Genomic DNA, 24,352 nt, shown 5'->3' with positions numbered 1-24,352 from the left:
TGAAACTGTACAGTATATTTTATTGACCTTGTTTGTGTAATTTAATGACTTTGTATGAATAAAAGAATCCAACATTAACCTGGTTTATGGTGCGTCTGATCTCCAGCAGATGGAGCTGCGTCCTCTGGCTGCGTCTCGTTAAAGCTGCAGCGATGTTATCAGATTTAAGACGGTCCCTCATGTGTGAAGGCTTTTCCTGTGCACTTCCTGCGCTGAGTGTGTGTGTGTGTGAGTGTGTGTGTGTGTGTGAGCGTGTGTGTGACGCTCTGAGAGAGGGTTGTGGTTTCCTGGAAGCAGAAAAACACCGAAAAACAAACATCGGTGCTGTTTTTGCTTCATACATTTCCTCATAATGTCAAATAAACTTAATCTCACTCCAAAGAAAATATGTTTTCTTTTGTTTACGTCCTCTTAAATGTTTGACATGAACTTTAGTGACTTACACGGGAAGTTAAGACGGAGAATTTGGAAATATTCAAAATTGGAAACCTTCAATGGGAGTTTAGGAACTGTATCATATTCAAACATACAAATATACATTTCATTCATTTTGAGTCTTGTTTTAGTCATTTTGAGTCTTGTTTTGGTCATTTTGAGTCTTGTTTTGGTCATTTTGAGTCTTGTTTTAGTCATTTTGAGTCTTGATTTGGTCATTTTGAGTCTTGATTTGGTCATTTTGAGTCTTGATTTGGTCATTTTGAGTCTTGTTTTAGTCATTTTGAGTCTTGTTTTAGTCATTATGAATCTTGTTTTAGTCATTATGAGTCTTGATTTGATCATTTTGAGTCTTGTTTTGGTCATTTTGAGTCTTGATTTGATCATTTTGAGTCTTGTTTTAGTCATTATGAGTCTTGATTTAATCATTTTGAGTCTTGTTTTGGTCATTTTGAGTCTTGATTTGATCATTTTGAGTCTTGTTTTAGTCATTTTGAGTCTTGTTTTGGTCATTTTGAGTCTTGTTTTAGTCATTTTGAGTCTTGTTTTGGTCATTTTGAGTCTTGTTTTGGTCATTTTGAGTCTTGTTTTGGTCATTTTGAGTCTTGTTTTGGTCATTTTGAGTCTTGTTTTAGTCATTTTGAGTCTTGTTTTGGTCATTTTGAGTCTTGTTTTGGTCATTTTGAGTCTTGTTTTGGTCATTTTGAGTCTTGTTTTGGTCATTTAGAGTCTTGTTTTAGTCATTTGGAGTCTAGTTTTCATCATTTGGAGTCTTGTTTTTACAATTTAATAGATTTAGTCATAAGTAGAACTTTATCAAGTTTTAATTATTTTATTGACGAATACATTTTTTTCACTGAACAACAAAAACAGTAAAATATTCATACTCACAAAAATTTTGAGAAATTACTTTGTTTGTGATGAAAATGAATCCGGAAAACTCATGTTTGATTTGATTGGCTGCTGGCCGTCCTTGCCGTCTACGGACCAATCACAACCGTTTATCTCATGAGGGGCGGGTCTAAGACGATGATTGACAGCGCCACCGTCCAGTCTGCAGGCCCGTTATTCAGGCTCAGGAAACTCGGATCAAACCGTCAAACTCGGCAGCGCTGATCAAACATGACTCGATATTCTGTCCCTGTGTCTATTTATGTTATTAAATGCCTTCACAAACACATTTTTGTTTCTGTTTAACTGTAATTTGAGAAAGTTTCTTACCCGGCCGCCATTGTTTCCCATTTGAGCGAGCACCGCCGTTCCCTCGCTGTGATTGGTTGGATGTTGCGTTCCCTCGCTCTGATTGGTTGGATGTTGCGGTTCATGGCTCTGATTGGTTGAAGTTTTTCCAATCTGTACCGTTAGAAAATCGAAAATTAACTGAGAGATCAGACTATTACACACTTTGTCTGATGATAATTAAAACTCTGCTTGATATTAAACGTATTTATCAACTACTTCTACTACGTTTCCACCTTTTCCCGCACTCTAACGGATTTCCTGGGAGGCGGGGATTCGATTTCTCCTAACCAATCACGGGGACTTCCGGTCCGAGCCGGCTAACGTCCGGTTTAGCGCTTTGCTAACTTGAATAAGGTAAAAATGGATCAAATATATAAGATTACGGAAACCTGAAGTGCTTAAAGTACCTCTGTTACATGGCTTGAAGCACCAGTCTATTCATGTTAAAGGAAAAATGGGTAAATGTGACTTCCTTTGTTCAAATGTTCCTATTTTATACATTGTAAAATGATGTTTTAGTCATTTTGAGTCTTGTTTCAGACATTTTGAGTCTCGTTTTGGTCATTTGAGTCTTGTTTTGGTCATTTTGAGTCTTGTTTTAGTCATTTTGAGTCTTGTTTTGGTCATTATGAGTCTTGTTTTAGTCATTTTGAGTCTTATTTTAGTCATTTTGAGTCTTGTTTTAGTCATTTTGAGTCTTGTTTCAGTCATTTTGAGTCTTGTTTTAGTCATTTTGAGTCTTGTTTTGGTCATTTTGAGTCTTGTTTTAGTCATTTTGAGTCTTGTTTTGGTCATTTTGAGTCTTGTTTTAGTCATTTTGAGTCTTGTTTTGGTCATTATGAGTCTTGTTTTAGTCATTTTGAGTCTTATTTTAGTCATTTTGAGTCTTGTTTTAGTCATTTTGAGTCTTGTTTCAGTCATTTTGAGTCTTGTTTTAGTCATTTTGAGTCTTGTTTTGGTCATTTTGAGTCTTGTTTAAGTCATTTTAAGTCTTGTTTTAGTCATTTTGAGTCTTGTTTAAGTCATTTTGAGTCTTGTTTTGGTCATTTGAGTCTTGTTTCGGTCATTTGAGTCTTGTTTTAGTCATTTTGAGTCTTATTTTAGTCATTTTGAGTCTTGGCTGTGGTTCAGAGATCGGGGGAAAGTTATAGCTATGCACAATTTTCCTAATACATGTTTTTGCTTAGCTCTGTATGTGTGTAATGCTGCTGAAAGGACTTCCTATGTATGTTTCTCCCTGATAAAAATAAAATATTAATCAACTCTTCTAAACTGGTGGCATGGTGATGTGGTGGTTAGCACCGTCGCCTCACAGCAAGAGGGTTCGCTGGTTCAAATCCCGGCGGAGGCCTTTCTGTGTGGAGTTTGCATGTTCTCCCCGAGCCTGCATGGGTTTTCTCCGGCTTCCTCCCACAGTCCAAAGATGTGTACGTGTTAAGGTTAATTGATGACCTGCAGGTGTGAATTGTTGGTTGTCTCTATGTGCAATAGACTGGCGTCATGTCAGGGGTGGCCCGCACGTGATGGATGGACTCTTCTAAACTTTCCAAGATGTTTTTGATTCTGATATGCTGTTCAGTCTGACGTAACACCCTTTCAAAATGAGATTTCTGGGTCCAAATGCTCAGTTGAAAACGAAAAAGACAACAACGGCCGAACATGTGAACAATTACGATCACCTCTAATGTCAGTTAGACATCTTTTTCATCCATAAGAAACAGATAAAATGACAAAAAGTCAGATTTGTTCAAACAACAGGGAACACGACACTGCGGCGTTGTAGAAATACGAGGCTTGGACCGCAAATCATATATTTTGAAAGGGCGTTACGTCACGACTGAACAGCCGGATTGAAACGAGTCATTTCACGGCGGTTGTGACGCTCAAAACAATTTAGCCACCGTTTTACTGTTTCAACAGTATCGACAACAGACCATGGACGCTCTGTTGTAACTTAGCAACGGAGGAGCACGCAACGGAGGAGCACGCCACGTAAGCACGTTTAACCTACTTTGTTTAGCTTTAGCTCGAAGCTATTCTTCCTACAGTTTTACATTGTAATCATGCAATTTACACAATCACATTAAATCACATTACAAAATACAACTCAAGTAGTGACAGAATTATAACTGATGCAATTAAAACAAACACTCAAAAACAGACATTACACAACTCTGAATGATTCCATATCTAAAGAATTAGTGATGAGAAAAGCCCATGTAACCAACTCACTAAGAACTAGCTGAAGTTCTGTTGATGGTAATGTTCTTTAAGTGATTTTTTTAAACTTATATTGAGTGTCTTGTTGTTTAATGTTATTTGGGAGTCAGCTCCATTCACACTTTGCTTTGTGTGTTTCTGGATTGATTTGGTTTTCACTTGAGCTAAAATCCAACTGCACACCTTGTTTGAAAATGATGTGAATCTGTTCTAAAAGACTGTGTTTTATACAGACTAAGATGTGTCTTAGTTGTTATGACATTCCATAAGAAAACCTTTTAGTGAGCACACATCTATTTTTAACTTTTAACTATAATAATTGGTCAGTGATGGAAACAAACACACTTGACGCTTGGCAACGGTGTTCATCCCGACCATGGCACTGATTGGCTCATTGTGTAAAATGTAATGTAAAGTGGAAAAGCCTTTTTTTCTTGACGTTAAATCACACAAACACAGCTTTTTAATGTGAAGTTTTGATCTCTTTTATTCAAATTCTGCTAAAATTAGGATCGTTTGCATCTCAAGTGGTTCGCAAAAGGATTCACATTTTAATCTCTGCCCACACAGACACACACACACACACACACACACACACACACACACACACACACACACACACACACACACACACACACACACACTCTCTGACCAACACTTATTCTGTTACAGGGTCCTCTGTCTCTGTAAGGCGACACTCGGGGCCAACGGCACAACTCCTCCTGTCTCCATAGCAACCAGGTGTGATATAATCCACCCACGCTACCTGGCCGCTCAGGGCCGAGCATGAAATATAAAAAAACCTTAATAATTTAATACTAAAAAAAACATTACAAAATGAAAACAATGGCGATGAAATCTGCCTCCGTTTGGCGTCAATGTTTCCTCACAAGATTAAACTACGACCTCTCCGCAGTGGTCGCTCCCATGAGGACTTTCACCCGGTGTGACGCAGGTCGGAGACGGTAATGTGACCCGGTTACAGCGAGGCGATGCTGGGACTCATGAGATCCTCTCCAAAACTCAAAACTGTCCTCTTGTGTCTCATCTCATGACTGGATGCAGTTCTTCTTCTGATGCCGCCGCCGACTTTTAGATCCTGTTGAGAAAAAGGAAAAGGAAAAATTAATTACCGTATTTTCCGGACTATGAGTCGCTCCGGAGTCCGAAGTCGCAGCAGCTAAAAAATCCATAATGAAGAAGAAAAAAACATATAGAAGTCGCCCTGGACTATAAGGGCGCACTCCCACTGTGCCTCCGTACCGTGCCCCGTGCTTTAGGGTCCTTGTCCCCCCCTCCAGGCCCGTTTGTACTCACACTACCTGGGCCTCGGAGAATGCTTCTTGCTGCCTATACGTCATCACGCCGTAACACGTCACACGCATTGATGACGTCATGGCGATGCGTGGCTTTGTTTCCAGATCTTTCTGTAGACCTCAGAGTTTTTGTGCGTCTTGTCGACTGTTTTTGAATCTTTTCATCGACCAAATCTGCAGTAAACACTCCACCTCCGCATCACACCAACGTGAACCTTTCGCCGCCATTGTTTTAAATGTCCGCGCATGGTTTGATTATATAAGTCGCACCTGAGTATGAGTCGGAGGACCGGCCAAACCATGAAAAAAAGTCTGAAAATACGGTATCATGTTAATTATCTGTTATATTATGTTACTACGGCAGCTATCTGTATGTTTCCATTTATTGTGCAGCCAGTGAGATAAGACTCTGTTGTTGTTTGCTGTTGCTTGGATGTTCGATGCTTCGATTCTGAGAGTAGCCTTTTCAGCTCGCTCTTCTTAAAGCAATTCTTCCCTTTCTGGCATTTTACGATTTTCTTTCCTAATCTTAAAATGCTCCTAATAAGCGTATGGCACACACTACAACGTAAAAGAAATCCACCAGGTGTTGAAACTCAAAAATATTCAATTCTCATATAAGTCTGAACAATCATTTTAATTGGTCAGAATTCAAGTGCCATGGGAAGTCCGAAGTTTCGGACCTCCGACTAGACAAAGTGCACCGGAATACCTGTCAAAGTTAACCTCCTACTGGTGAATTTGGGGTATTTTGATCTCCCTTGAATTCGATAGTAGCAGGATATTACTTGGTCGGAACTAATTAACATTTCCAGGATATTTAGTCACGTAACTCAATTTTTCAGAATTGAAAAATTTGTCTCTAAATGTTCAGGTTGTCCTGGACGTGTGGGACTCTGATGTCAAATTGTAAAATGCATTTACCAATGTTTTCTGGGATTTATAGACCAAATCATGAATAAATCAAGGAAATAATCTGCGGATTCATCTCTAAATAAAAAAATCCTCATGCTAACGAAACAACAAATGAAATGGCGGCCTGTGTGAGGACGTACCGTCGTCGTCTGCGGTGTTGATGGTCTGCAGGGACATGCTTCTCTGCATGAGCTTCGACGGCTTCTTGGTTTTGGATTTCAGCAGACCTGGTTTCTCGATGATCTCAAACGAGTCCTCCAGCTCATTTCCTGCCACGCCGTTGGTCTCTGACACCTTACAAGGGGCGGGGGAGGGGCTTTGAGGAGTGACCACGCCTTCCTCTATCGTCTCTGTGCTCTGATTGGCTCCTCTGCCTTTCAGGAAGTGCCTGAAGGAGCTGCGTTGTTTCTTCGCTCCGAAGACCTGGTTTTTCTTCAAGCCTCCCTTTCCGTCCTCGTCCTCCTCCTCTGCAGGTGGACCGGGACTCTGCGGGGGGACTCGGTCCACTTTGTCCCTGCTGTTCCTGCTGGCGTGAAGGAGGCTGTTCTGCAGGCCGTTCCTCTGGTTCAGCCCGCCGAGCGAGTCGCTGGTCGACAGGTCTTGTAGGGAACCCCCTAGGCCCGTATTTCCAAAAACTAAAGAGTACTTAGGATTGTGGTATTTATGTGCAGGAACCTTCATGTCGACCTGTTTGGAGTCCCCGTAAGATACTTGGAAGCGAGACGTGGAGACGGGCAGCGGCTTTATTCTCTCCACCCTCGGCTTCATGATGGGCGCGGCGATCGGCGGCTTGGTGATGTTGAACTCGCTGTAGAGGTCGACCTGTTCGGACACGGCGTACAGCTCCCTGAAGTCGTTGTCGAAGGAGTCCACGATCTGTCCCGTCATCACGGTGATTGTGTTGCGGTCCATCCGAGAGGAACTCCACGTGAAGCTGAAAAAGAAAAGACGCGTTTAAACTAAACAACAAACAACAACAACAACAACAACCTGACCCGCGGGAAAAAGACTCTTACAAAATGAAATCAAAACAAGCAGATTCAAGAACTCTTAGCTTAACTGCTCAATTAGACAATTAGACAATGACAACTTCTGAGACAATGAGAATTAATCCGTCTGGCGGAGTCAGGTTAGCGCTCTCCGGCCCTTTGGCGAACAAACCAAATATTTCAAGTACTGAGTCTTCAGTCCAGAGACCCTGCTCTCATTTTTCTGTACCCCAGGTCCTTTGTTTTGGTGCATAGTTGAGTCTCTTGGCCTTGTTTCCACGTCGGAGGTTTGGCTTTTTGGCCGTTACTCCTCCATGAAGACCACCTCTGTCCAGACTCCTCAGGAGGACAGTAGATGGGTGGACCTGGGTCCCTCTGGTTTCTGTCCAGACTCCTTAAGGACAGTAGATGGGTGAACCTGGGTCCCACTGGGTTCTGTCCAGACTCCTTAAGGACAGTAGATGGCCGAACCTGGGTCCCACTGGGTCCTGTCCAGACTCCTCGGGACAGTAGATGGGTGGACCTGGGTCCCACTGGTTTCTGTCCAGACTCCTTAAGGACAGTAGATGGCCGAACCTGGGTCCCACTGGGTCCTGTCCAGACTCCTCGGGACAGTAGATGGGTGGACCTGGGTCCCACTGGTTTCTGTCCAGACTCCTCAGGACAGTAGATGGCCGAACCTTGGTCCCACTGGTTTCTGTCCAGACTCCTCGGGACAGTAAATGGGTGGACCTGGGTCCCACTGGTTTCTGTCCAGACTCCTCAGGACAGTAGATGGGTGGACCTGGGTCCCACTGGTTTCTGTCCAGACTCCTCAGGACAGTAGATGGGTGGACCTGGGTCCCACTGGTTTCTGTCCAGACTCCTCAGGACAGTAGATGGGTGGACCTGGGTCCCACTGGTCTCTGCTCGTTCTGAGCTGATGGCACTTCTGCACATCTTCACATTTTGAAGGGAAATAAACTTAATGTGTATTTCATCTGCTGCACTAAGTTTCCTTGGTCGATCACTACGACTACGATCCTCAACGTTGCCCGTTTCTTTGTTCTTCTTCAGAATGGCTTGAGCCGCACATCTTTAAACCCCAGTCTGCTCTGAAGTCTGTGTTTGCAGAGACTTTGCTGATGCAGTATAGAGAAACTACCATGTGCTGTGCTCAGTTTTCCCAAAACTATAAGATAATATATATTTGCTTCTATAACAGCCGGGTATTACTGTGGTGTAGAAGGAATCGTGTTGCTAAGCTGATAAAAAACTAAATCTCTATGTTTTTGAAAAACACTCCTTGAAACCGACCTAGACTATCTGCAAAACCGATCGGATTTAAATGTTTTGGATTCAACATAAAGAGTTAATCTGCTGTAAACAGTCGCCTGAGTCTGAACACAGAAGACACATGTTTCCACACGTGTCTCACATCAGCCAGATCTGTAGAACCGCATCATTAATGAGGCAGTTTTCAGTTCAGTTCACTTTATGAACACATTAATTTATTAAAAGGGACAGTTTGGCTCATTTGAGGTGTGGTTGTATGAGGTAAACTTCTGCGGAAACGGGAGGAAAGGACGTCTGACAGCAGTTAAAATTGAAGTTTTTAGTAGAGATGCACCGATCCAATACCCGGATCGGATATCAGCTCCGTTATTGACTAATTAGCTGGATCGGATATCGGATGAATGCGGCCGATCCAGTCATTTCTTATTTATCAATATCATACACAGCAGTGTATTAGGGTAAGAAGTTCAGCATCCGTGAGGAACTCGGAGTAGAGCCGCTGCTCCTTTGCGTTGAAAGGAGCCAGTTGAGGTGGTTCAGGATCATCTGGTAAGGATGAACCCTGGGCGCCTCCCTAGGGAGGTGTTCCAGGCACGTCCAGCTGGGAGGAGGCCTCGGGGAAGACCCAGGACCAGGTGGAGAGATTAGATCTCCACACTGGCCTGGGAACGCCTCAGGATCCCCCAGTTAGAGCTGGTTAATGTGGCCCGGGAAAGGGAAGTTTGGGGTCCCCTGCTAAAGCTGCTGCCCCGCGACCCGACCCCAGCGGATGAAGATGAGATGAGATGAGATCAAACCTTAAAGTGCGTAGTGAAGGGTTTCTTATAATACTTAGAAATGTCTTATAATCTAATAATAAACATGCAATTATTAACACATAACAATGATTTTATAATAAGCATCTTATAAGGCCTCTATTACCTAACTTATTACAAGGACCTTAATAAAAAATCGTTACCACAAAGGGTCTAAAAGCTTGATTATTGAATGTGCAACTGCCATATATTGACATAAACTTTAAATAAAAAAAGGACACACACAGTAAAATCCTCCACAAGTGTCAGACAGCAGAACAGCTGCAGGACTGAACAAAATGAATCCATATCACACCTCAGTATCAAAGCACACATCATATTTTTCTCCTTTTAAACGAGTCAAGAGCTTTGAGCACCTCCGTCCCTACATACATTCAGTGGGAGTGTTAGGGGTTAACAAACGTTGGCGTAATGACTTCCCTGAACCTGGTTAATCATTTTAAACAAGCACTCAGGTGACGCACAGAAAAAGCTTTTTGCCTCCTCGTAATAATCTCCCGGAGGTTTCACACTCGGTCAGTAATCAGAGCAGACAACAGGTTTGATCTCCAACAACAGATTAATGTGCAGAACCAACGGGAGATAACGGGAGCTGCCAAAAGCATTCCAGTTGTTTAACAAGTTCATTATGCGTCAGAAAGTCTTAGTGTGCTGGTTTTCTTTTGTGTTGCAGCCCGAAGCTTTCACACAAAGTTGTTTTGATATTTAAAGCCTGAGAGTTTTATTTCCAAACGTAATCAACCAAGACCAGACCAACGCCGCTCTTCAAGGGTAAAAGGTCAAGGGGCGAGGCTTTTCATACGTATAACAACGGAAAGCAACACTTACTTTGTGTGTGTTGTGTGTGTTGTCTGCATATTTAAAGCAGGGGACTTAGGCTACGTTTACACATGGGCCGACTATTTTCATGGATGGACATTTTGGCGTCTCTGTTTTAAGAAAATAACATCATGCACATGTGTTTGCACTAAAGGCTCATTTATGCTCTATGTTCGATACGCATTTGGATACGGACGGAGCCGTCTACGTTTCTTCGATATTTCTGCTTGTGTCCTGCAGGCTTGCGGACACGTACGATACAGACCAAACGTTGCAGTACCGCCAGAAATCGTGGGGGCAGTGTCGGGCACTGTACACAAAAACGTGCCATGAATAACAGGAGCAAGCGAGTCAGCAAAAGCCCCATCTGCACCCATGATTAAGGGCCTGCCTTTAGGGCGCACTCCCACTGTGCCTCCGTCCCGTGCCCCGTGCTTTAGGGTACTTGTCCCCCCCTCCAGGCCCGTTTGTACTCACACTACCTGGGCCTCGGAGAATGCTTCTTGCTGCCTACATGTCATCACGCCGTAACACGTCACACGCATTGATGACGTCATGGCGAAGGCGTCGCTTTGTTTCCAGATCTTTCCGTAGACCTCAGAGTTTTTGTGCGTCTTGTCGACTGTTTTTAAATCTTTTCATCGACCAAATCTGCAGTAAACACTCCACCTCCGCATCACACCAACGTGAACCTTTCACCGCCATTGTTTTAAATGTCCGCGCATGGTCCCTCCTTCTTTTTTCTATGTCCCAACAGGCGCACAGGAAATGACCTCAGAACCGCTGTAGGCCTCGTGCTCGTACACGTGCGCACGCTCGTCCTCGTACATGTGCAAACGTGCTTTACAAAAGCCCACCTCTCCCAAACGGGCCGTGGCCGGCAAGCGTGCCGCTCCTAGCCGCGGTACGGTTGCACTCACACTGGTCAAACGAACCAGACTTTAGCCGTGAAACGTCCTGGGGCACGGTACGGAAGGACAGTGTGAGTGCGCCCTTAGTGACAGGTTAGGCACTGTCGAGATGGCGACGGCGGAGCCACCAGGAGACGCCCAATTTGAGCTTTATTTACGGGTGACGTCACACCCATAGTCTGTTTATCATGTATGAAACCTTTTGGTGTTGAATCCACAAAGTTCTGTCTCAGCTGTTTTGTCGGCAGAATGCGTGAGTTTAAGTTTGCTGGATATTGGTGCTCACCTGTAAGACCCAAACATGACTTTCTCTCCATCCACCAGCATGTATTTAGAGCACAGGGTCCCGGGCAGCTTTCCAAACGACAGCGCCAGCCCTGCACCTCTCACCATCCGCACACGGAGATTCTGTAAAGGAAACACCCGCTTGATTACACATTTCAGCCGGCTCTGCATCACACCTGTGAGCCTGAGTAAACTCACCCCGGCCACAGGTATCAAACCTGCCCTCATGGATCATGCATGACTGATCGGAGGACATGCCAAGTCAACTAAGTAAAGTCAACGTTCTCAAACCCTACAGCCGCGTCTGTTTACTTACAGGGAAGAGAAAGGAAAAGAAAAGGAGACGTAAATACGGAGCAGACACACTGGGAGGAGGCTTTCCTCTGCAGGAGCATCGAGTTACACTCTCTGGATCTGTTCTCAGGATCTATGAATGTCCATTTGTGAGAAGTAAGAGTAACAGAGCCCAGCGCACTGAAAGGGCCTTTCATAGCCTTATCAACTGACACCACTATAACCAGGTACTCCAGCGCTACGGTTAAACTACACTGCAGCTACAAAACTCTGCATGCAGCAGATAAGGCCGGGTAGTGTGTCCCTGTGGGGATACAATGACAGTCTGGCTCACTTTGAATCCACTCATTTATCAGCCTCTGCAACACATAACACATAACGCTGTATACAATGTTAATTCGTAAAAGTATATTTTAACCTTTAGATGCACAGATGGATCAAAAAGCATCAATAGATTTTTTACGTTACCTCTTCAATTCATGTTTACTCCAATTTCCCATAAGCTGGTTAAACATTACATCTATGCATTTCCTATCCTAATGGAATTCAAACTATTGTTTATATTATATCTAAATATTATCATGGTCGCTTTATGCAATAGTTTTTTAGCCACTTATAGAAGAGTGCAGGTTTCAAAGACCGGTTTAAAAAGGTCCAGTTCACCCAAACTACAAAAAACATGAAAATAAAACTAATAAAAACAAGATTTCCAGTGGTACGGCTCCGTTAGCTTTCAGAAAACGTGCACACACACGGACAAAAGTCTCCGTATCTAACGTTGAGCACAAACGAATCTTTACTGTAATACACAGACTCCGTTCCTCATTTAATAGATCTGTTAGAAGCTGTGTTACCCAGATTATCCGGGACACATTTCCTGGAAAAACGGGTGGTGTTGGGTTCTCAAAAAGCTGTTTTTCAATGCCTTTGAGTATCTATTATGTTGCAGTGAAGACAAAAGCCTCGGCTGATAAAACTGAAACTATCTGCACGACACCACGAGTGTTTTTTACACTAACCCGTTAAAAGACCAGAATACAGCGGCTGTTTGTGGTATAGAAGTATTTGATCAGGAGTGTGACATATACATGATGCTTTTTAAACATTATTAGGTCACTAGTCTGCTAAAGGAGGCAGAGCAGTGACCCACTGTAGTGTTATCGTTCAAACTCTCCCTGTCAAAGCCTCCTCCCTCTGTCATGCTCTCCAGTGTTTGCAGAGCTCACTCCTCACCCGCAGATGCACCGCATTAATCTGCAGCCGAGCGCACATATCCAGGAAATGGGGCACTCCCCTGGCCTCCAGCAAGGCGTACACAGCCACCCCGCGCCGTGACGAGGCATCCAGCAGGTCCTGGAGGATCTGCAGGTCTGTCAGCAGGTCCATGACTATGGCCACCACCTGGGGAACACAGTGGGGAGGATTTCAATGTGCAGCCAAGTAGAGGGACAGCCATGCAGTGGGGGAATATAACTACCTACACAAGTAGAAACATTTACATTTCATGCTTATTAACACTTGTAGTGTATTCCAAGCCCCAACCACAGCGATTTCCTGGTTGATCAAATACAGAAGAGCCACTAGGGGCAGGTTTCATACTAGAGCAGTTTCTCATTGACCCCCCTGTTAAAAAGGCTGTTTTCAAAGCGTAATGCTGCGCTCCATTTACCTAAGATGTCGAAAGTCAGTTTACTATAATTCATTTGTAATCTTAAAATGCTCTTAATAAGCGTATGAGGCACTAAATCATCTCAAGCCTCTCTACACTGATTGGCTGTCGCGGTACAGCCTCACGCAATGTCACTTGAAAAGTTCAAATTTTTCAACTTCAAGCGACACACCCGATGAGACGATGGACTCGCTCGAATTTGCTAGTAGGAGGTTCCACTCTGACAGGCATTCCAGTGCACTTTGCCTAGTTGGAGGTCCGAAACTTTGGACTTCCCACAGCACTTGAACGCAGCATTTTTTCTCTCAGCGCACGTGTCGGGGGAGGAGGGAGCGTCAGAGGTCAGGCAGGGGGGCAGAGGGTGGGACTTTGGAGGGAAACGCTGTGAGACCAAATGCCAGAAAGGTAAGAATTGCTTTAAGTCATGGGTGTCAAAGTGATCCAGTAAAGGGCCGCTGTGGCTGCAGGTTTTCATTCCAACCAAGCAAGAACACACCTGGTCCAACAAATCTACTGTGTGAAGACAGTTCAGGTGATTGAGTAAGTGGAGTCAGGTGTGTTCTTGCTTGGTTGGAATGAAAACCTGCAGCCACACGGCCCTTTACTGGATCAGTTTGACACCCCTGCTTTAAGTGAATGGATCTGAATACTTCCTCCACCACGTGCACCACTGGAGGACAAAGACACTATTTACCACCTTTGTTGAGACTACAGACTATTGTGGCTCATATCATTCATCTTATTCTTTTGGTTTCACTGTAAAACACTTCGACCAGACGGGTCGGCAAAGACGTTTGTGTTCACGTGTCACATCTGATGATTTCTGGGTGTTTGATATTGCTGCTGCCTTTTACAGCAGCCAACATAAACCGCCTGCTTCCACCACTCCCACTCCTGGTTAACACAATAAGATACTGATTATTAGTGGTGTGATACAAAATTTAAGTGTTATTTACCAGTAACAGTTGGTGCTTCGGTGGAACTCGTTTTTCCAGGTGGTTAAAATCTCACTCAAGACAGTTTGGACACGGTCCAGCAACGGTTGGGATTAACACGGCGAATTACTGCAACAACATCCTGTCACAAGATACAGCACTGTACTACAATACAGTAATACGTCTTCTTCTCTTCAGTGCATCTTTGATACTGTATACTTTACTAAACAAACATGATGGCTCTCTGCAGTGAGGCACTTTACAGCCACACTGGGTTATTCTGTCACTAGAGCGATCATGTGAGGCTTTGTTCCATTTCCTTACTGCAGCTCTCGTGTCGTGATCCAACTGCCTCCAAACAAGTTTTCCTGGCCTTGCATGAATTGGATTCTAATTGACATCAATCATTCAACGTAAATCATGCGTGAGTCTAAAAATTACATGGCAACCTCACTCATCTTAACTGGTTATTAGATCGTGTACTGAGAAAAACATTTGTCCAGAGACAGTTACGCGTGCGTCAGAGTAAATCCATCTGTTTTAAGACCTTATTCTTTTCCATCTGTCCGACAATCTGATAGATTTCTCATCTCATCTCATCTCATCTTCAGCCTCTTATCCGGGGTCAGGTCGCGGGGGCAGCAGCTTTAGCAGGGGACCCCAAACTTCCCTTTCCCGGGCCACATTAACCAGCTCTAACTGGGGGATCCTGAGGCGTTCCCAGGCCAGTGTGGAGATCTAATCTCTCCACCTGGTCCTGGGTCTTCCCAGAGGCGTCCTCCCAGCTGGACGTGCCTGGAACACCTCCCTAGGGAGGCGCCCAGGGTTCATCCTTACCAGATGATCCTGAACCACCTCAACTGGCTCCTTTCAACACAAAGGAGCAGCGGCTCTACTCCGAGTTCCTCACGGATGCTGAACTTCTCCCCCTCTCTCTAAGGGAGACTCCAGCCCCCCTCCTGAGGAAACACATCCCATTTCATTTTGTACAAATAAAAGATCCCCAGAGGATGAATCATACCGACTTTAGTGATCCACTGACTTTTCCTCTATCGCCGCTATATGGCGTATGTGTATTTTACCGCCCTATTTGGACGGGACTAGTTTAAAGTGTAATACCGTCGAAAATCATCCTGTGGTCTTTTTCAGCACTTAATTCAGTTCAATTCAATTTTATTTACAGTGCCAAATCATAACAAAAGTTATCTCAGGACACTTTACAGAGTAGGTATAGACCCAACAATTCCCCCGTATAACAGACAGGAACGTCAGACAGACCCAGCTCTGTGGAGGACGCACATCTGTCTGCACCGGTTGGGGAGGAAGAAAAGACAATGTTTCCCTCTTACAAACATCAAAAGAGCCATCCGGCTGTTAAGTCGTGACGTAACACCCTTTCAAATTATGATTCGGGGGCCAAGGCGGGGCCAAGGCGGGGCCCCGTTGTTTGAACAGATCTGAGTCTTTAAAAAACAACGTAATTGTCATTTTACCTCTTTCTTATGGATGAAAAAGACGTCTAACTGACGAAAGAGGTGATCGTGAATGTTCACATGTTCGGCCGTTGTGTCTGTTTTGTTTCAACGGAGCGTTTGGACCCGGAAATCTTATTTTGAAAGGGTGTTACGTCACACTGAACAGCCGGATTGAGACAGTTTTTTCCGCGTATGAACTATTAACGGAGAAATCCAGTAGAGTCACTCACAGCCGGATGCGGCTAACAGTGATTAGCTCGGGCAGTACGGTGAAGGCATTAAAACGTCTTTTTTAACCACTAATGCTGAAAATAACAGCAAACCTCTGCAGCAGCATGAGAAGAGTCCCTACACACAGCACATTCAGGTGCATCCAGCCCCAATAAAACAGTGCAAAACGTTTATTTAAACTGAAAGACTGTTGCAAACTATTTAGAAGAAACACGTCGTTCAACCCGGAGCAGTAGCAAAGACGTACACACAGGCCAGGCTACATCTGTCATTTAAAACATTTGGTATTAAATCAAAGTATCGATACTTCAATAACCTTACTCAGGTTGGATACGTCCAACAACTTTCCAAAAACCCACAACTGGTGGATGGGAGCTGACACTGGTGCCACATCAGCGCCAGCGTACCAGCATTGGTATCAATAAGATCTAATGAATTCCGATACTTCCTCACAATCTGACATTCATGCAGCAACCGTCCAGCTGTGCAGGGTTTGAACTTCACTCTCAAGATCTTTTTTCAATCTCGACACAACTTTTTAGACGTACAACCGAGTGAAACACTCTAAATGTCTTCCAGGAGAGTCTGATTCTTATCCGTCATGGTTGCAGGGAGTTAAAAGTGCATTAAAACCAAGATTATATATAAGACTTTAAGACTGCATGTGGATTTAAATGACATGTCAATGTAGACAGTTTACGCAACGCTGCTCTTACTCTTGAGTGTAACTCAACAGGAAACCTAATAACTATCCACCTGTCATGTAGAGATACACAGCCAGCCTGAAAACCATTTATACTTGGGACTCCGCGTGCTGTGAAATAAATTACACAGCCGTACTTCATCTTTTGATTTGCGATAACAATCTAGCTCCTTTTCTGCTTCCAGAAGGTGTGTGTGTGTGTGTGTGTGTGTGTGTGTGTGTGTGTGTGTGTGTGTGTGTGTGTGTGTGTGTGTGTGTGTGTGTGTGTGTGTGTGTGTGTGTGTGTGTGTGTGTGTGTGTGTGTGTGTGTGTGTGTGTGTGTGTGTGTGTGTGTGTGTGTGTGTGTGTGTGTGTGTGTGTGTGTGTGTGTGTGTGTGCCTTTCCGGGAATACAATTTAAACTTCAGGATAGTGAAATGCAGAAGTAGTAGCTGAAGTATTTGGCAGGCTTTCAGGAATAAATGATTTATCTCAAGGAGAGCCGGCATCAACATGTCCTCAGTTAATTAGGCTGCCATGGCCTCGAGCAGTCTTCTGTTAATAGATAACAATCAGAATTAATTTTTATAGAGGTCTCTCTGTCGAAACAATAACAAACACTGAGCAAAGTCGTGAAAAACAAACAGACCTGGTGATTAAAACAAGTACAAACACTAAATAAAGAAGTTTCATGTAAAAAAAAATCTGTTTTTCACTGTTTGGCTCTTCGGCTAGTTGTGCTAATGCTAATATTAGCTCTCTGAAAACTGAAACTTATTTTAATAGGAGCTGAACTGTCCACAGATGTCTCCTCCTCTCAAAAACAAACAGACCTGATCATTAAAACCGGTAAAAACACTGAATAATGTAAATTGTCATGTTCAAAATCAATGATTCTCCGATGCGGTTTGGCGCATCGCAGCTAATGTTAGCTCAGTTAGTTTCTCTGATAGCTTAGCATCCAGGAGGTTTTTAATAAGAGCTGAATTATCCACAGATGTCGCCGCCTCTCCAAACCAAACAGACCTGATCATTAAAACGGATAAAAACACTGATTAAAGCAGTTTTGCGTAAAAGAAATTGGGTTTTTCAACATTGTTCAGCTCTCTGGCTCTTTGACTGAGGAGCCGCTAGTTGAGATGATGCTAACGTTTGCTCAGCTTGTTTCTCTGATGACTTAAGATCCAGAAGTTCAGGAGGTTTTTACTAAGAGTTGAATTATCCACAGAGGTTTCCTCCTCTCGAAAACAATGACTATGGCTATTTAAACTGATAAAAACACAAAATAAAGTGGTTAAACGCTAAAAATCTGCATTTCTCCGACACTTTTTGGCTCAGTGATCTACTGTGCAGAGCTTCACTCTCTGATAACTTAAAGCTGCAGTCGGCAAATCTTGCATATCGAGTTGACTCAGCCACATTTCGTCCTGGTGCTGGTCCTGGTCCTGGTCCAGTCCCAGCCTGGTCCTGGTCCTGGTCCAGTCCCAGCCTGGTCCTGGTCCTGGTCCAGTCCCAGCCTGGTCCTGGTCCAGTCCCAGTCTGGTCAGATGCGTACATGAACTGATGAAGCCTCTTGGATGAGAGGTGAAACGTCTTCCTAGACAAATAACCAGTCCAGTTGCTTTTGACTGAAATTGCTTTGGGGGAATATATCATCTAAGTCCACAACTCAACAAAATATGTGGTAACCAACAGGTCCAGTCCTTTCTAGACATTTCAAAGTGGAAATTCAACATATCACACCCTCAACTTAAGTGTCAAATATGTCGAATTCCAGATAACCAGCCCCTCGGCCGGCTGAACCGTCTGACCCGGATCAGTTTACCGTGTTCTTTGTGCCAGTCAGAACAACTGAAGCCTCCGGTGCTAAAAGTCACACCGATCCCCGCTGAACGCTCCCCTCTTCAGTTCAAAACATTAAATACCGAGGAGGTCGACCAATTAGGATGTGTGGGAATCTCCGAGTGAAGACAAAAGACAGAGACCGACTCCAACGCGGGCTGCAGGACGGAGGGGGCGGCCGAACAAGTCCTGATGTGACGCTGACATTTACAGCTGCTCCGTCTGCACCACTTATGACTCAGCTTGTTTAAACTTGCATATGACTCAGCCATTGATGCACTTTTCTTTATTGATGCCGTGGGCTTTTGTTTAACCTGTGCACGTTTTTTTTACATCTTACATAAAATGCCGCGTGTACGAGTTACGATCCTATATGCACATTATATAGTTTTATAGTTGTTCTGTATAGAAACTGGGTGTGTAATCGCTGCAGCTTAAACACTAATGCTACATACTTTGGTGCCTGGGGATAGTTCTGTACCTGCTCTGTACCTTTCTTTATCCGTGTCTGATTGCACCTCACTTTGCAGAACATTGAGCAACAATTAAAAACACACATCGCAATGGTGCAATGGTGACCTTTGGGGTGTTTAGAGAGTGCATTTTTTCCTCTTTCTTAGATATGACTGACTTCATATGAGTAAAGACATGTTTTGAGTTAAAGATTAGTACATTTATTAAGATTTAGTCAAATAAAAACAAGCAAAATCCCACTTCTAAGTGAGTTTACACTATTTAAATGCAAAGGAAATGACTTCTCCTGGCTCTGCCATGCCACAGAGTTGGATTAAAATCAGCAACATATCTCTTTAATGCTTCATCCACGCGCTCTTAACACAGCGTAGGAAAGAACATGGTTATCGCAGATGAATGACATCTTTGTTGAGCTCATTTTCTGACACCAGTGTGGCATGAAGGCATGATGGAATTAGCTAGCATCGAGGTGTAGCCAATCGTAATGCGTTAGGTCATCTGTAAATCAACCGATATGGATTTTTTTAGGGCCGATGCCGATGACCGATACGGACTGCTAATTTTCTTGAGCCGATTCTTCTTTTGCTCCCTCAATTTACATCATAAATATTACTGTCAATGTTAAGAGTCTCAATTTAAATAAAAGAACATTTACTGAACTTAAAAAAGGCGTCTCCAGCAATAAGGAGCTGCCTGTGGACGCCTGTCTGTAAAAAAATGTCGGGGAAAAACGATCGGCAAACGCAGCAGTCCACATCGGACGATACCATTACACCGAAAAAACGCATGTATTGGTCTATCGCTACTGTGAACACAGAGGTCAGATCTGGAGCAATATTCATGCTGCCTTTACGTGATATGGAAAAGATGGTCACTTCTTCTCGGAGGTATACGTCCCCCCCTCCCCCCCAGCATCACACACATGCCCTTTTTTGGTAGGAGGAAATGAGGCGGAGTCAAAGTCTGACAAGATGGCGACTCCCGTAGGCGAGGACGACTGGATCAAGTTGAGAGAACGGATCGCGATGGAGACGCTACGTCCATTTTTTATACAGTCTGTGGTGTTAACACATGCTATTGAAATTGCCTTTGCCACAACATTGCATAGGCTACAAAAACTATCAGCTAACAGCAGCAGAAAGCGTTTAATAGTGTGCAATGTTTCCCATTCGGGACTCTTGCGTTGCACTCCGCCATGTTGAAAGGTCGTCTCATCTCTTACAAACATGAGGGGGATTTACCGTATTTTCCAAAGGACGTGAAGGCTCCATAAGTGCATGCTCCCCCGAATAAAAACATAAAAGTAGCTGAGGACTTTTTCTTTGCTCTAATACATGAAATTCTATTTGGGCAGCAGAGATTTTGGGAGTAAAGTCATGAAAGAACAGGCTGCTTTGGGTCACATTATTATCTTTATGTTGTAAATTGTCACATTGTTTTTTCCTTTACATAAAAAAAAAAACAGACATTTCCACATCTAAACGAGAAGGATCTCGCCCTGTTCTGATATGAAGGGAGGACTGTGGGCAAATAGAACAAAATAAATCCTGGACCTAGTCCTGTCTCTTAAAATATATGTCACTATGGTTGATCTACCCCTTGCGCATTTTAGTTCCTCCATCCTTGCCCCATCTTTTTCTCTTTCTTTTTCTCCATTTATACTGTAAAACCCATGACTTCTTAACAATGAAGAAAGAAGAAGACATCTCCAACGTAAATTGTCGCGTAAAGATCCACCTAACTGCAGGAAATTTGAGTGTTTGACGCTCAAATTCTGCAGTCAGCAGCACATCTGTCATTTCAAATGAAATCAATGAAGACTTATCAGAATTATTGATGCACGAGCAGCAAGTCTGCGAGCTGAGACACAGAACGTAACTCAGTAGACCTTTACTTTGTGCGTGATAAATCTCACTCCTCGTAAAGGTGATAGGAGGATTTAACTGAACGTGTTGAAGCCTGTCAGAATGAGTAGCAACGTCCCTGCAGGCATCTTTTAAAAATCAGTATTAGTGGTAAAACAGGCTGCGGAGAACTATGAATGAATGAATGAATGAATGAATGAATGCTTTATTTCAAACATGTGAAAAATATATTACACTTGAAGCACTAGTCATTTAAACCCTTTGTATGTGCCTATACGATAGGTTTTCTTACTTCCTGTGTATCCTGTTTTTTTGTTGTTGTTTTTTTTTATACATCTCATCTTCAGCCTCTTATCCGGGGTCGGGTCTCGGGGGCAGCAGCTTTAGCAGGGGACCCCAAACTTCCCTTTCCTGGGCCACATTAACCAGCTCTAACTGGAGGATCCTGAGGCGTTCCCAGGCCAGTGTGGAGATCTAATCTCTCCACCTGGTCCTGGGTCTTCCCCGAGGCCTCCTCCCAGCTGGACGTGCCTGGAACACCTCCCTAGGGAGGCGCCCAGGGTTCATCCTTACCAGATGATCCTGAACCACCTCAACTGGCTCCTTTCAACGCAAAGGAGCAGCGGCTCTACTCCGAGTTCCTCACGGATGCTGAACTTCTCCCCCTCTCTCTAAGGGAGACTCCAGACCCCCTCCTGAGGAAACACATTTCGGCCGCTTGTACCTGCGACCTCGTTCTTTGGGTCCTGACCCAGCTTTCATGACCACAGGTGAGGGTAGGAACGAACAAAAACAACACAATAACTGCTTGTGTAAAAATAAATAAATGACAAGTATGGCCAAATGTGAGAACCCTAGTGTTTGTCATGACCCTCTTCTTCCCTGTAACCTTGGTAAACACCATCTGTTTGTGCCGCTGTTTGAATTTGCTCATGGTTGGACATTGTCTGAGCTCCTCCGCTCCTCTGTTCCACAGTTTCATTCCACATACTGAAAGATGAAACATGCGGAGAGACCGTAAATCGTTATCACAGGCTGTGTCGTGTTGTCACAGAGACGGGAACATGCGGAGGGACCGTAAATCATTATCACAGGCTGTGTCGTGTCGTCACAGAGACGGGAACATGCGGAGAGACCGTAAATCGTCATCTCAGGCTGTGTCGTGTTGTCACAAAGACGGGAACATGCGGAGGGACCGTAAATTGTCATCACAGGCTGTGTCGTGTTGTCGCAGAGACAACAACATGCGGAGGGACCGTAAATCGTTATCACAGGCTGTGTCGTGTTGTCAAAAAGACAGGAACATGCGGAGGGACCGTAAATCGTTAACACAGGCTGTGTCGTGTCGTCACAGAGACGGGAACATGCGGAGGGACCGTAAATCGTCTCAGCCTGGGGGGTCTTTGTCTCGTTCACCTGCAGGAGGCGGTCACATGATCACCCTCGGCCAATCAGGTTGAATATCTCAGACGTATTGTCTCTCTGAGGGCAAAGTAGGTCAGTCCAGGAACACAAAGCACGCGGCCGTTATTGTCATCGTAAATGTGACGTGAAGTCTTCAGGTTCAACTTCTTTGGAGACTCATAAACGACTTTTTAATACAGGACAGTTTGAAAAGCAAGTTGAATCTATTAAATCTTTAAGTTTATGACAAATTATGTTCAATTTTAACAGTTAAAAAACAACAAAAAGTTGTGCAGAAAATAAAATAAATATAAATATGAAAAGAGATTCTGTAACATGCACTTTGGGTTTTATAATCTCACCGCACAATTCGTTTCTTTTTTAGACATTTTCCTTATTTATTATTATTTTCCGTTATTTTACTTGTTTTTATTGAGCAAATTAATTAAAAAAAACAACAAAAAGTTGTGCAGAAAATAAAATAAATATAAATATGAAAGAGATTCTGTAACATGCCCCTATAGGTTTTATCTCAAATTTTGATTTTTAGAAATTTTCCTTTGTATGTATTTGTTATTTATGTTTCTTTGTTTGTTTTTATTGTGCAAATTAATAAAAAAACAACATATACGACAAATTATGTGCAATTTTAACGGTTAAAATTGTTAAAAAGTTGCACAGAAATTATAATAAAGTTGAAAAGTGATACTGTAATCTCACCACACAATTTGTTTCTTTCTTTTTTTAAATTCCTTTGTATGTATTTGTTATTTTGTTTGTTTTTATTGAGCAAATTAATAAAAAAGACAACATAAATAACAAATTATGTACAATTTTAACAGTTAAAAACCACAAAAAGTTGTGCGGAAAATAGAATGAATAGAAATAAATGAATGGAACAGAAGGTTATTAATATTCCTGTAATAATAATAATAATAATAATAATAATAATAATAGTAAGTCTACCTTGTGAGCCTCCTGGATGAGCCTCCTCACCACCTCCTTGATGTGCGGCCCGGGCTCTTTGGGCGGGTGGGAGTGCACCGACACCCGGGTCACCCCCTTGTAGACGCCGCTGCTGCCGGGCCAGCCGATGTCCAGGGACGGGACCTCGGTGTCGGACATCTGGGGCCAGTATGTGGAGTGGACCCCGGAGTCCGCGCTGGAGGACTCTTTGGACTTGTCGTGCTCGGACTCGCAGTCGCTGTCCGTGTCGTACTCCTGGAACATCTTGCGGATCAGCCGGACCTCCCGGGCGGATAGGAAGTCCTTGATGTTGTCCTCCTTGAGGCGCATCTTGAAGGCGCCGTCCCCGCTGCGCAGGAGGTGCTCCAGGGCGGCGCGCTGCTCCTCGCTGTAGTAAAACCCCGGTTTGCTCTCCGGGATCTTCTCGTTGACGTGCTCGTCGTCCATGCACCGCAGCTGAGAGTCCGCCATGGTCCCGGACTCTGCAGGACCTGTGCGCGCAGATCCGGCAGGTGCTCAGGTGAGTCCCTCAGGTGAGGAGCGAGGGGGCGGGGCCGACTGGTGGGCGTCACCTTTTGAGGAAGATCCGGTGTTCTTTCAAAATAAAACGCATCACAGGGTTTTCTGCAGACATGGTTTGGGAGGTTCACCGGCTCCGGTTTGTGTCACTCACCAAAGATTGATTATTATTTATTTTACAGAAACTTTTTAATATTTTATTCACCTGTAAATTAAATAAAAACATCAAAAAGAACCAACACAAAACTACACGGCGGCCTAAAGTCCACATGAACGCGGGTCATTTTGAAACTAAACTTTCGAAACCAAAAATTCGACTGGGAACCGTAGGGTCCGCGGTTCGAGTCCCTGTGTGGACCATTATTGGAGCGTGGACTGGTGGCTGGAGAGGTGCCAGTTCATCTCCTGGGCACTGTCGAGGTGCTGTTGAGCAAGGTACCGAACCCCCAACTGCTCGGGACGCTGGTCACTGGCAGCCCCCTCGCTCTGACATCTCTCCATTAGTAGCATGTATATAGGTCCTGTCTGTGTGTGTGTGTGTGTGTGTGTGTGTGTGTGTGTGTGTGTGTGTGTGTGTGTGTGTGTGTGTGTGTGTGTGTGTGTGTGTGTGTGTGTGTGTGTGTGTGTGTGTGTGTGTGTGTAACATGAATAATAATAATAACAGAAATAAATTGTAGTAATAAAAGTAGTTCTTCTTCAAAATCCACCTCGAACAGTGCCGCGCACGTGCCAAAGCAGCGGGAGATTAGCACTTTTAACAGGAAGTCCATTTCAG

General features: G+C 43.8%; 1 protein-coding gene across 1 annotated transcript; it reads right to left on the bottom strand.

Annotated features, from left to right (window-relative positions):
- Positions 1-4,357: 4,357 nt before the first annotated feature.
- On the bottom strand, positions 4,358-23,539 carry fam83fa (family with sequence similarity 83 member Fa). The gene is made up of 5 exons (XM_083931500.1): positions 23,059-23,539; positions 12,750-12,917; positions 11,224-11,345; positions 6,269-7,062; positions 4,358-4,996 (listed from the first exon to the last, which is right to left on the bottom strand). Exons 1-5 carry the CDS (start codon positions 23,527-23,529, stop codon positions 4,947-4,949), a joined length of 1,605 nt encoding a protein of 534 aa, XP_083787626.1. The 5' UTR covers positions 23,530-23,539; the 3' UTR covers positions 4,358-4,946.
- Between the last annotated feature and the right edge of the window lie 813 nt (positions 23,540-24,352).

Source organism: Echiichthys vipera (genome assembly GCF_963691815.1).
Source record: "Echiichthys vipera genome assembly, chromosome: 17".
Classification (NCBI taxonomy): domain Eukaryota; kingdom Metazoa; phylum Chordata; class Actinopteri; order Perciformes; family Trachinidae; genus Echiichthys; species Echiichthys vipera.
Note: the sequence above shows the minus strand (reverse complement) of the source record. Positions and strands in the feature narration are given on the sequence as shown.

Bases quoted from the DNA above. Each gene is read 5' to 3' on its own strand.
- fam83fa (XM_083931500.1), bottom strand. From the start codon at position 23,529: ATGGCGGACTCTCAGCTGCGGTGCATGGACGACGAGCACGTCAACGAG. The intron at 12,918-23,058 runs GTAGACTTACTA...TGTGTTCCCCAG, and splicing joins TCATCCAGGAGGCTCACAAG to GTGGTGGCCATAGTCATGGA. The intron at 7,063-11,223 runs GTGAGCACCAAT...TTTCTTTTTCAG, and splicing joins GTCATGTTTGGGTCTTACAG to CTTCACGTGGAGTTCCTCTC.